The following is a 13,600-nucleotide window of genomic DNA, read 5'->3' as shown; positions in this document are numbered from 1 at the left end:
TCGGATTGACGCCTCTCTCTCTCTTGGCGAGCCAACAGAGAACAGACTCTGATGCAAAGCCAGAAAGAAAAAGAAAGAAAACTAAGGGTGAGCCATTGGCACTCTTAACTTTCCATTCTCCTCATATAGGACTAATAGTCTGTTCTTGCTGCTCAATACGAGAAGAAAATGAGAGAAGCTTGAAGGTCGTCACATTTGGCATCAGAACTTCAGCAGGTAGAGCGAGGCCACGGTCAGCAGGAGGCATGCGGAGGGGCGGGGCCACACGGCGGCCCCGTTCACATCGTGCATCGCGCCGGGCCCTGCAGGAGAAAGACACAACCCAGCCTTAGTGCTCGGACCACAGCGCTGCTCCTATGAACTGGAATGCAAATCTTTACGTGGATGTGTCCGCCAAGTAAGAGCTTTGCAGCGGCGCTGCCATTGCCATGGAAACTGTAGTGACATAACATGCAGCGGGTGACCGTGTCAGGATTGCTTTGTAGCTGCTTTAGCATGTCAAGAACCAGCTACCAAAAAATAGATGATTTGACCATAATTAACCCTTTGGCTCACCTCCGTGTGGTACTTTGACACTCATTGCTGTTCTTACCATAAAGGATGATGCTGGCGTTGGTGATTCCCATGGTGTTCACGGCGACGCAAGTGTAGTTTCCGTAGTCTTCTTCCGAGACGTTGAAAAAGACGAGCATCGACTGTTTACCTTGATTCTCTATTTTAACCCCGTTTAGTCCGTTGAGGAGCCTGCAGGAAAGAGGGGAGCGTCGTTCAATGCAGTGAGAAAAGGAGCGGCAGCAGTGAGTCCTTTGAGCTCGCTGAGGCCTTTTGTTCAATCTCGAGTAGACGTACTGAACTCTACGATCATTTCTATGTGAAATTAGAAGTACCTTTTACACCTGTAGGCTGTAAAAGGAACTTCTAATTTCATGTTTGACAGTAGAGCTAAATGTCCGGATGAAGCTCATTGCCTTGTGGGTGCGACTCCTTGCATTTCCTATTTCATTGCCCTATCCCATGTGTGCAGACGCCAGTCATTTATTTTATCAGCGACCTCCATCTTTTTGTTCTTGAGGACAGATGTTGCCTTTTGGGGACTGACGAGCGATGCTGCTGTCACTGTCAGGGACCATTTAACAGTGTAACGTAGCCTGCGTTTGCATCAGCTTAGCAGCTCTGGGGCTGCTCATAAACATCTTTCCAGTCTCCAGCCGTCAGTTGGAAAATATGTTATGCTATAATATCCTCTAAACCTCCGAGCCCCACATCACACTGACATTACAATGCAGAAATAATAATAGTTGCCGTTGGTTTCCATGCCTACTGTGCAAATGATTTCACTGAAAATCTGACATTTTCATAATGTGCTTATTGGGATATATAATGCCCATTGAAAGAAAGAAAAAAAAAGCAGGGCATGAATAATTATCTTATTACATCAAAAGCACAGTCTTGTTTGAACAAGAATATGTGTAAAAATCGATCACTTATCAACAAAGATGATGCAGTCTGGCTTATTTTTAAATAAACTAAGTCCACACCCTAACAGCTCAACAGGTGTCTCTGTCTTTCTATAATAGTCGATTCCACGCCTGTAGAAATCCCAGAGATCAGAGCAGAAACTTGCCTGCGGTCTTCTTTGTACCACTCAAAATCTGCCCTGGGGACGGCGGAGGCTTCGCATTGCAGGATTCCTTTTTGTCCAACCGCAGTACCCGTAGTCCTCGCATTAGAAATGAAGGGAGGATCTACAAAACAGAGAACAGAACTCCATTGGTTTGTGTTTTGGCACCTTATTATTTCCAACTTTTTACTATTTCTTGAAAAGTGAGCTTGTTACATTATTGGGGGACGGCATCCAGTTGAACCCTGACTCAAACTGGATGAACTACACATCTTCTAAAGCCGTGTTAACCATTTCACAATCCCAGTATAACTGTCGACTGAAGCTTACTTCAAAGCAGGAGACACACCGTACGGTTAGAAGAAAAGAAAATGTAATGATATATACCGTAAAAGTCGGGTTACATGCCGCTACTACCTTCGGTGAGTGTCCCCTTTTGCTCCCAGCTGTAGCCAGCTGGTGCTCATGCTAGCTCTCTGCTAACTTCCGCTAGCTCTCCGCTAACTTCCTATAGCGCTCCGCTAGCTCCGCTCCCCGACAACCACCGAAGGTAGCGGGTCCAGCCCCGGCTTGACACCCGACTTGGGCAGAGGGGACGCGGGCAGTAGCTAGCAGCAGCGCTTAGCTAGCAGCTGCTTCTAGCTAGCTACAGCGGGACACTGACTGGAGGTAGGAGCGGCTTGTAACCCGACTTTTACGGTATGTCCTGATCATTACGTCCATGACTGTGATAGTTTTGGTCCTTACAGTTAACTGTGACTTGAACCGTCCGCACATCAGGGTTTGAGATGTCATTAGAGGCGATGCACTCGTAGGATCCTGACTGCTCTTTGGTGACGGTCGTCAGCGCCAGATGTTCCCCCTCCGTCACAAACTTATGAGTGCCTGCAAAGAAGCAAAGACACAGAGGATAAGTGACCTTGAAAGAATTGTATTGGATTACAGCAGCCTCTAAATGATACAAGCTAAACAAATGCTTTGTCACATACGGTGTCAGCCAACCGGACAGAAACATTTCACGTTAGCATTTGGTGCATCCATGGTCTGAGGATCATTTTTGATTAGACATAGACTGTTAGTTATGCCTTCTTTTTACATGACTATCTGCAAACTTGCTACGCATCATCTTTATTTACAAAGAGAAATAAATCAAAATCAACAGACCACAGTTGCAGTCTGTGTCTGAATTTGGTTATTCGCTCCGTTTCCAAATGTCTCCAGAGGGCAGACGGCTCGGGGCATGCACTCATTACATAAAGAAAACAAACTAATTGCATCGAAACAAGCCCACTTGAGTAACAGCACAAATTACCCCTGACACCAGCGATGTTAAAAGCATGTTCTGGTGGAAGAGAGACCTTAAGCTATTGCTGCGTGGGTGGGGGAATGGATAGGAGCACTAATCCCAATCAGTAGAAATGTCAATCCAGCAATATCTCGACATTAGCATAATATCATTATGTTTTCCAAATCCTCCACTGCAGACACTGTTGCAGCTGGCTGGGGATTGACTGGAAAGGTTGTGGCTATAGGTGTAATCAGCGTGTTGCATGTGACCAGGGAGCTGCTAGCTCAGGTAATTGAACATTCTCATCATGGATAACTATATTAGGCCGACTGTGGGTGACAACATGCTGTGGAGTTGGTGGCTGGTGCTGTGAGACTATTTAATGATGGCAAAAAGTAAGTTTACTGTCATACTTATAATGCAATTACTTTCTAGATTGCATGTATTGCATTAGCATTTCTTTCAAACACTACGCCTCAAAAATAAAATGATCTCTAACTTGATGCAATAATAACTAAGCCTTAAATTCAGACTCCTAAACTATTTTGTGGATTCATCATATGTATATATTTTGGAATCGGTCCAGCCAAAAACCAGCCGATACTTCAAAAGGTAGAGTGATAACATTTCAATGTTCTTTCCAGGATTCCAGCCGGTGTTCCAGCTAACTTGAGCAGCTCGGTTTACATTTTGTCAGATTTTGTCATCAAATAATTGTCTTTTAATTGATATTAAACACTTATAAACTGATACAGTCTGCCAAAAGCCTAAGACTGTCACAACAAGTGTGTGTGTGTGTGTGTGTGTGTGTGTGTGTGTGTGTGTGTGTGTGTGTGTGTGTGTGTGTGTGTGTGCTCATTCAGACATTGTGAACAGTAACATATCCGTATATTCGCACAACAATTTGAGAACAGAGCAGGAGTGAACTGAGTCCAATCAAAACATATTGATTCCGGTTGAAAACAAGCAAAACGCACAGCAGCGTTGACTAAATGTGGACATTTACCAAGTAAAAGTATAGGATAATGACCAGGCATGGTTACAATGTAAGTATCACAACGTCAATCTACATTACCCAGATGAATGAATATGAAAAAGTAATAATCGTCACATATTACTCTGGATGAATGAATATAAAAACAATCACCATCATCATCAACACCCACATCAGTGGTCTGCAGCGATGGCCATAATTCCAGCGCAACATCAGTGTCAGTACAGCATGACTGGATGACTAATAAGAGAGCCATTAAAGCGCCGGCTGGCAGCCGGCACAAATGAGCGTCTAAAAGCACTCGGCGGAGCACCTCAGCAATATCAGCCATTAGCTTAAGGAGCTCTGCTGCTTCCACGCCGCTCTGTGCAGCCTTTGGAGGAAGATTACTTGCAGGCCAATTACAAGCCTTGCAATAGAAAAGTCCAATGATTGCGGGAAAAAAAACTTGGTACCATGACAGAAAACAAGCAACAGGTCCTCTTTAGAACAGGTTGTAAAAAAAAAAAGAATTCTATTACTGAAGATAAAGGGCAATTTGTAGAAGAAAAAGTATAAAAAGTGACCTCAAACTGACAAAAGCTGCCATGCACCAATTTGATCTTCAAAGAGGAAGTCAAGTTAAGGCATTTCATTTTACTTTTTAACAGGATTTGCTGAAAGGTGTGTGGCAGAAATGGAATATCATGTTAATTAGTTTGTTTTCTTTAGTGTATAATTACCTGAAAATATGATAATGATGTTTTTGTATAATTAGAATGGGCAGTTTATATGTAAGTAATAAATGACGTTCCACAGACAAGGCATTAAATTAAACACAAGCTCTGAGACTCTGAGCATTGTTGTGAGGGCACATTATTGCGAAACCCCAAAAGCCCCAAAAATGTCTCAATGGACCCAACGCCCTTTTGTCCAACAGCTTCTAAAATACAGCAAACCGAAGCACATGGCTCATTATTATGCAGAATGACATCATCCCACCAACCCACTCGATGGGAAGGTGCAGCCATTAAAACAATGGAGTACTTGGTTTGAATGTTTCACACATAGAGTAGCTGACAATGACCAGCTGGGACAATTTGAGACACATTTAATATGAAATACACAGAGCCTTTGTTTTTCCTTGAACGTCTAGGTCACTGAGGGTAAAATCAGAGTTTGTGCTGTTACAAAAATCTAGCTTGATAATAGCTGGAAAACAAAAAAGCCTCCAGCTGTGAGGGACAATATTAGAGATTACTACTTTATTTGATTTCATCTGCTGACTAATCATTTGTAATTGAAGAGTGCATGAAGAGTTGGGACAATTATTGGCCTTAAACACAAACAACCACAAACAAATTTTGAGAAATTACTTGAAATTACTCAGCGAGAGACGTTCAGTATTCAGCCAACGACATTTAATAAGATGCCACAGCTTAAAATAGCAAAGCAGCCACCACCAGATGTACAGTAGAAGGAGTCACTGCTCTTCATGGCGAGAGAGATAAAGCGTTGACAAGCTGTGGCCAGTAAAGGAACTCCCACTCACCAGAGTCCATTAATCACACCGTGTTATTGTCAGCATCAATATGGAGCAGCAGCATCCTCAAACCCAGGGAGGAATACAGCAAATAAATCTAAAGTGTCAGTCCTATACTGTAACTGTCTACCTCTTTCAGTGCAAGAAGCAGAGCTGAATACAGAAACGAGTCTGCGTGTGGCGCCGGAGTTGGCCGGAGCCTTTTCGCAGACAGGAGGTCACTTGCCTGAAAAAGACACTGAAGAACACTTGATGTGAAGCAGTGTGTCTGTGCTGACAGCAGCCGGCAGGTAATTCTTGAGCGCCGTGCTTCCTAAACCGTTTCAGAGCCCTGTGGTCCTTCTCTAAGCTGAATTCTGTACCCAGCGCACACGCTACTTGAAACAATCCACGGTCCATTTGATGGCCAGACACTCCAGCTGCCCCGTCGAGCACGCCGCCTCCCTCAGGACCGGATCCTGCTGCTACTCGCCGTTTTCCTCTTCTCCCTCACCTTTGCCGTCACGTCCCACCCACACCTCTGCCTGAGGCGTCAGTCTGGGTGTTGAAGGGCACACTAAAGTTTAGTTGCAGCCGCCATCATCTTTATCTTTTTATGATGACCTTCTTGGGCCACCTTCTCCTCCTCCTCCGCCTCCGGGAGTGAAAACACTGCTACAATATGGAGGCCGGTGTGGCCATATCCTCAGGCACCGTTTGGTCTCAGAGGAGGCCGGCAATCCTCTTACAGCCCCGCTCCGCCTGCACTGCACGGGAAGCACTTTCCTCAGATTACACACTCGTTATGTCGCTTTCCTCCCCCCCCCCACCTGTCTTTCCATTCTTTGCTCCAATGGCAGTGTTTGGAGCGTTTCTCACACCGCATGTCGAGATAAAGCATACGAATCGGTAATCACAGTCGCAGATGTGGCGGTTTCGGGAGAAAAAGGCTTTTCAGAGCAACAAAAAAAAGACGCCTCTGGTGCTGAAGACCTTTGGGCAGGAACAAAACTGTTCCAAAATAGTCTTTAAAACAGCTTAAAAATAACCTAAATGTAAATTGTTATCTCCGAGGAGATAACAACTGGGTTTCTTTTCCACTGGCAGAGCCACATAATTGGCAGCATTGATGTAGAACAGCAGCTTTTGTGGAGACGGTGGACCGGATGAGTCCAGGAGGAGGCGCGATGAAAAGGCAAGATGGCTTCAGTTGTACAGGTTCTTTATGGAGCTTTGCATCCTCCTCTCCCGTTGTCCTCTCCGCTGTCTGCAGCACCACAGCGTGACTAATGCGGCAACGACAGGACGTTACTCAACATCCCCGCCGATGTCCCACAAGGCTCTGACCATAACACCCTGCTGCAGAGCTGCAGTCCCAGAGGCGTGAGTGCATTACTGCTGTGGACACTTTCACTGTTGTTTAATTGTTTAATGCAGTTGTCGCAGCAAAAGCATTTTCTGCAAGTCTGCATTCTCAAACTCACAAAAGTAAAACTACTTTTCTTGCCGGTCATGCTTTAAACGCCTGAATTCTGGAATTGGATTAAGCTTTGGTAAATAAGAGGATTCCTTGAAGTCGAACCGGTGCTATGGTTTTAATGAACTGTGCTTTGGGGAATTCTATTCTAGCCCTGATCTCATTAGCTGAGCCCAATATCAGAGGTTTCTATTGCTTCCATGCTGGAAGATTCTGCACCTCACAATGTATGTCTAGTGCCAGAATATAGTGCGAATACAGGAAGTAGTGTCAGGAAGTACCGGGTAGAGGTTGGGTGGTGATGGGTTTGCTCAGATTCACAAAGAGAGACTTGAACTATGGCTTAGGTCCATTACAGAAAGCTGTCTACTCTCTGTCTACTATATCTACTTTCTTCATTCAACAGGAGCATGAAATGCAAAAACATATATATTTATACAAAAATGTAAAAAGCACTCTCGACAGGAGTTTTTCTCTCTTTATGCTGCTGCTATATTTGTGCCAATCTGCTCTTATTACGCCCGACAGCCTGTCATTTGGAAACAAAACCACAGTTATTCGTGCAGTAAAATGTCTAAAGAAGAAATGTATTTAACAATAGTTACTAAACCTGTCTGCTTAATTTTAAATTAAACCGGTAATCCATCGTTTTTTATTTAGGAACATTTGCCTGTTTGAATGGTATAATAATGTGGTGCACGGGGAAACTTGCCCACATATCGTTATGATATAGCTTTTACAGAAGAGAGATTACATTCGGTAACAACTGTGACTGTAAGTTGCTCATTTGCTCATTTGCATAATCCATTCAAAGGGGCATTGACCACTGACAGTACATTGATCAATGATTCTTTCAGGTGTGATGCTTCCACAGTCAAAAAAGGCACGTTACTGACAGGACATGTTGAATTCTGCAAGACTAAGGACATATTTTAGGAATATTCCATTTAAACATGCGAGGTTTTTGAAGGTTTTTGTTCAAACACACACATGAAACGAATGCATTGTCAGTTTAATTGCCTCATCCTTTACAGCCATGCGACGTATATACCGTAAAAGTCGGGTTACACGCCGCTACTACCTTCGGTCAGTATCCCCGTTTGCTCCCCGCTGTAGCCAGCTGCCACTAGCTCTCCGCTAACTTACGCTAGCGTTCTGCTAGCTCCCCGACAACCACCGAAGGTAGCGGGACCAGCCCCGGCTCGACACCCGACTTGGGCAGAGGGCAGCAGCAGCAGCGGGGAGCTAGCAGCAGGAGCGGGGAGCTAGCAGCAGCGCTAGCTAGCACTGCGCCTAGCTTGCTACAGCGGGACACTGACCGGAGGTAGGAGCGGCTTGTAACCCGACTTTTACGGTATGCATAATACTCATATCTTATACATATATGTATGTATTTTATACCGTGACAGCATGAGCATAATGTGCAGTCTGAACATGCACAGCAGCTGAAGTCGGGCATCACATTAAGTAGAGCAGCGTTTAGGTTTTCTCTTATGAATTAAATGATATATGTTGCTGATACCAAGCGAATGCAGTCAATTCATTAGATCTCAATAACATTTTCATTGCAAATTCTGCTAAATGTAAATGTAGCCGTGCACACGTATGAATATTTGTTAATATCTTCTTGATATGATATCAAATTCTGCTGCTATGGTTAGACAACATGTGTATTTCAGCGATATCTGGCTGTAAGTACGTTATGTAAATATGTAATGTGTGCTAGTAAAACATTTGCGTCGATGAAAGGCAAACAATGTACTGAGCCAGTGTTTCTGTGCACAACACAGCATTGTGGCCTCTAAATATCAGTATATTCTGATTTAATAGATGCAATATATTTAGATCGTCATCTAATCAACATTTACACATGCAGCCTGTGTAGAGGTTGAAGGGAAACACGGGGATTAACATTAATATACAAATATGTGAGCCAGTTTTGTTGAAATGCTGAAACTAGTACCTGACTCACGTATGTCAAGATGTTTACAGTCTAAACATAATATTCACATGTGGATAGTATGAAGGAGATAGAAAGCAGGTTAAGGAAATATTGGCTTAAATATTAACGTTTGAAAAGCTGCTATAATTATAACTCTTCTCCCCACGAGTCGCACTATACTTGCAAGTGCAACACACATGACTTGAGACTTGACTTGGGACTCTTATGCAATCTTTATTATAATTAACTTGTTTGTTTACTTGCCGCAGGTTACAGGTTTACCGTTGAGTGTAGTTGTTGCTTATTATGTTTGAGAGGCCAGAGGGATGTGTAAGTGTCATCATTGTAATGATAGAACAGGTTACAGTTATGACTGCATGCCTCTGCTAATACATACTGGAGTGCTGATAATGCCATGCTGTGTGTTCTAAGCAGACCGATGGCAATATGCTCATCACAACATCAGAGACGTGAGACTTGACATGAAGTCTGTGCACGACCACATTTCACTTTGCCGGGTCGGCCATATTGATCAGCACTAAACCTAAATCCCATGGAGGAGGAACACGATGGAGGCTGCAGAGAGTTGCTTTGTTGACGAGAGACTTGAAGGAGTAAACCTGTCCAGCTGTGCATCTACAAACACACCAACACTGTGCTTCACCACTCCACAACCAGCTGGGAGAATAGGCCGAGGTCCCTGTGACCAGAGGGTTGAACCTCTTTCACAAAGCAATCAGAGCGTTTCAGGTCCGTTTTCACATCTTTGTACTCCTTTTAAAATAGAATCATGATCAAAATATGGATTTTTTTTTTTTCAGTGAACAAAAAACGCAACAAAACATTGTAAATGAGGAAAAGAGGACAAAGAGAGGTCACCAATCGCTCTTTTCAATTTTTGGTCCATTCTTTTCTCGTCAGCTGAGAACATTACTCATCTTTTCCCTTGAATTAAGTCCATTTTTCTCAGCGTTGTTCATGGGCCAAATATGGAATTATAAGTTTGGTTGTGTGTGTGTTTTATTACTGCAGATACACAGATGCTAGTTGGATATCAATAAGGCTGGCTGGTTAGATGGCTGCTTACCCTGGGGTCTACTTTCTGTGTTTATGTTGGTGATTTATTTCACACTGAAAGTTATTTGGAAAGATTCCGGAGGTTCACATCATTTGCCCTGATAGACTTTATTCTGCCTGAGGTTTAAATCCTGATATCAACTGAGATGGCAGGTGCAGCCATCATGACCCAGAGTGAAAACTATGCGAGAAAAACAATCAGAATTGTCCTTAATTAGCTTTTTACAAACACGGGCAGCTAACTCAATATTGCTGTGACGGCTCTTCAAAGACATCAGCCCGAGGCGTGTTTTGTCTATTTGATCCTGATTTCTGAGCCACAGATTGAATCTTTGCTCTCTAATCTTTTATCATATCCTGAACTCTTTATTATATTACATCACACACTTATCTTTTTTTTTCACGCTGAGCAGCAAGTGGCATCAGGATATGTGGTATTTAGTAGGCAGCTGCAGCGCGTGCAGGCCTTATATTAAAGCAATAGAAGCCCTTTTAAAATAACACAATCCCTTTTCACATCCATCGTAATTACTACATTGAAAGGTGTAACTGCAGGCATTAATACACCTGTCCCAGCCTGACAGGCCCCCACTGGGGAAAGTAATAGTCAGAAAAGTTGGTTCCTTCCCACCAGAACAATGTGCACTGGAATATATTATGCAGAGTCTGTTTTGTCAGCTGAAAGGTGAAGAAGATGTCTGCCTTCTGTTCCTGCTCGCCATTTAATTCCTGTATGACTTGTGCCATATGCCCTTTAAAGCTCGAGTGGTCGTTTAGCATGCACCCTAAATATTAACCGCCACGCCGTCACTCCATTACCATCTGTCTGTGTGGAAAGGGACCGCCTCCGTGTTACCTGACTTTGGAAACTAAAAGTTACGTGATGGACAGTCGAGGCTTAAAAAATTAAAATGTCAACATTTGCTTGACAGAAGGGTCACGCCCATGAATAGATGCAAATTAGTATGTATTCATATGTAGTGATCTATATTCTACAGCTTTTTATTCTACAAGTAATTTGAAGAAGTACAGGCAGAGAAACACTGACGAATAACTAATTGTAACATTAAATTCAATTAGTGAGCCAAAATGAAGAGTAAAAATAATGAATCACTGAAAGTGTCTGTCTTAATTGCATGTTTAAGGCACTTCATTTACTGGAAATCAAATTTTGTTCATCGCGCTCGTTCCGTTAAGAGCTCCAGAGTGCTGCACTCCAGAGTAACAGACACATATCCAGCTCATTTAGGCTTTATTGCTGCTGTTGTAATGCTTTCTTACTTAAAAAAAGAAAGAAAAAGCTTACGTGAGAGCAGAAAGTATCTATCCATCTATCTATCTAGAAGTGGTGCTGGGTTAAGAATCAGCCAGTACACCGTGTGGAGGACATTGCAACCAGAAGCTGTAGATGTGCAGAAGACTGTCGCTGTGCGTCCCGTGACACCGTGACTCTCGTCTCAGCGTTAAGTTCCTTCACTGCCGTTTTGACTTGGCCTCAGACGGAACCGGTGTGGCCTCGCCTGACCTCCCTGACCGCACTCTCTGAGTAAATTGGTGGTGAAAGTGGCGACAAAACCACAAGCTGCCCTCTCACTGTCAGCTCCTCCGTCTCTGTGTCCTCTGCTGAGTGAGCGGTGCTGAAAGCTCTTCTGTTTGCTATTGCTATTACTTTATTATTTACATTCCTCTCTGTCTATCCTGTACAACTTCTGCTTGGCTCAAACTACACAGCAGAAGAATGATTCATGCATTCCTCATCACCGGAGGAGAGAAGTGTTCTCAGTAAATCATCAGACATTGGATGTGTATACGGATAGTTATATGCACAGTGGATTCCTTCTCTCCATCAGTAGTTTGCAGTGTGCAGCAGGCTGGATGTGAGCTGGAGGTCAGTCAACATGGATCATTGTTAGTTGGGAAGTCGGTGAGGGATCACGGCCTTGTCGCTGTCCGTGGTGCTCCGGGTTAAAGGTCACAGGCAGGTGAAAGGAAGCCATGGCGGTGACACGATGCCCTTCGCCGACCGAGCGCCACGTTAGATGTGACGACCCCGATCAGTTTCACACCAAATGGATGCTTGCACACGGCGGAACATAAAGAAATATCTGGACGGACCTCGATTCCAGCGGATTTCTGCCTGTGAACATACATGTTTGAACAGTCAAATCCTTTGTTCCACGTGATGTCACACCTCCGTGGACTGTTCCAGGTCGCTTGCGGCCGAAATGGGGGGAACGTCTGCAACAACTAAGAGAAAAACAGCGACTGCGAGGAGGAATATATAGCTTGAGTCGGCCCAGCAGCTGGGACGTCTGATTAGTTTATGAATTCTGTCGCTAACATCAGCGCCTTCGGGGTTTTGTTGTGTGGAGGACACAGACACTTCAAAACAATAAGGGGAAAGGTGTTGAGCACAGCAACGGGGATAATTCACAGCAGACCTGGTGTGTTGTCATGCAAAAAATTGTCATGCAGATTTTCCCTATTGCCGCGTCACGTTTTCACTTTGCACGGGAGAGAAAAGAAACAATCTAGTCCAGAACACATACATAAAATGTTTTTAATTAGTGCAAATTTTGTTCAGAAAGAACTTCAGACAGCTCTATCCTGCTGCTCATCTATCACACTTGCGTTCGTCATTTGTGGTGTCTTTATTTGCCTTAAGGTGGAACTATGACTCATATTCTGCCACATTATGAAGGTGAATTTGTACTAAAGTAAACTGCGTCAACATTTGAGGTTAATACATAAATAAATAAACGACTCAATTAGGTCTTTATTTCTTTTTTTGCACATTTTATTAAGATCCCGAGCTTATCTCCAATTGATTATTAGTTGTCTTTTATTGTGACTTCTTCATCAGGGTGTTTGTACACGTTGCCCTGACCTGGATATGAATCTGCCCTCCATGTGTGCAACACGGAGCAGAGGCTGTATCTTCAAAATCAGCCACTCTTGAGTTGATCTTCCAGTTTCTCACAGATGTAACCAAAACAATGAGGAGCGCGTGGTATTGCTGCATGAGTATGATTCATAACTAAAACAAAGCAGAGGAGGTGTTCCGGCCTGCGAGGCCTCATCGCTGTTCCAGTGTGCTGCTTGTTCAGAGAGTCGGATCTTCTCTCTCGCACAGCCCCACAGTTCATTGTTAATTAATGCTGACATGCTACAAGCTAACATTTGAGCAATTATTACATTCCCTGGTGCAAATGATTTCATAATAAACCACTGACCATCATCGCTGGCAACACCTCTAATTGCGATATGAAGTCGTCCCTGGACGAGACGACAGGAATAGGATTCCCGATTGTGACTTCTCTGAAAGCAGACTAATTAAGAGACTGCTGACATTTGATAAGAAGGCAGCTATAGTGGAAATAATGGGAGAGCATGAGGGATGTTTACTGCCCTTATGAGCGCCGGGGAACCGAACCTCCCCACCGCTGGGAGAAGCAGACAAAAGGAATGTGCACACCTTCACACAGACATCCAGATAGAAGCAATACCTAATCGTGTTTTCCCCGAGTCTTATGAGTCTTAACTATTTGAAAGCTTGTGTGACACATGGTAGAAGAGAACCTTCACTGGTGACACACACATTTGCTGTATCATTTGTCAGAAAACAGTAGCTTGTTGCGAAACATTATGGAGGATATATGATTCTCAAAGTGAAAACAATATACAAAATCCCTTTTTGCCA

General features: G+C 43.6%; 1 protein-coding gene across 1 annotated transcript in view; it reads right to left on the bottom strand.

Moving 5' to 3' along the window:
• Window positions 1-201: 201 nt before the first annotated feature.
• The window catches only part of opcml (opioid binding protein/cell adhesion molecule-like), a gene marked incomplete at both ends in the record, with an annotated part of 152,358 nt that continues 138,959 nt past the window's right edge, over window positions 202-13,600 (bottom strand). The window contains 4 exons of the mRNA XM_079235457.1: window positions 202-302; window positions 593-744; window positions 1,625-1,745; window positions 2,369-2,506. Coding sequence (XP_079091583.1) covers window positions 202-302; window positions 593-744; window positions 1,625-1,745; window positions 2,369-2,506 — 512 coding nt within the window. The remainder of the gene's footprint in view (window positions 303-592; window positions 745-1,624; window positions 1,746-2,368; window positions 2,507-13,600) is intronic.

The sequence above is a fragment of the Taurulus bubalis genome, assembly GCF_910589615.1.
Source record: "Taurulus bubalis genome assembly, chromosome: 2".
NCBI lineage: Eukaryota > Metazoa > Chordata > Actinopteri > Perciformes > Cottidae > Taurulus > Taurulus bubalis.
This window is presented reverse-complemented; position numbering and strand designations above follow the sequence as displayed.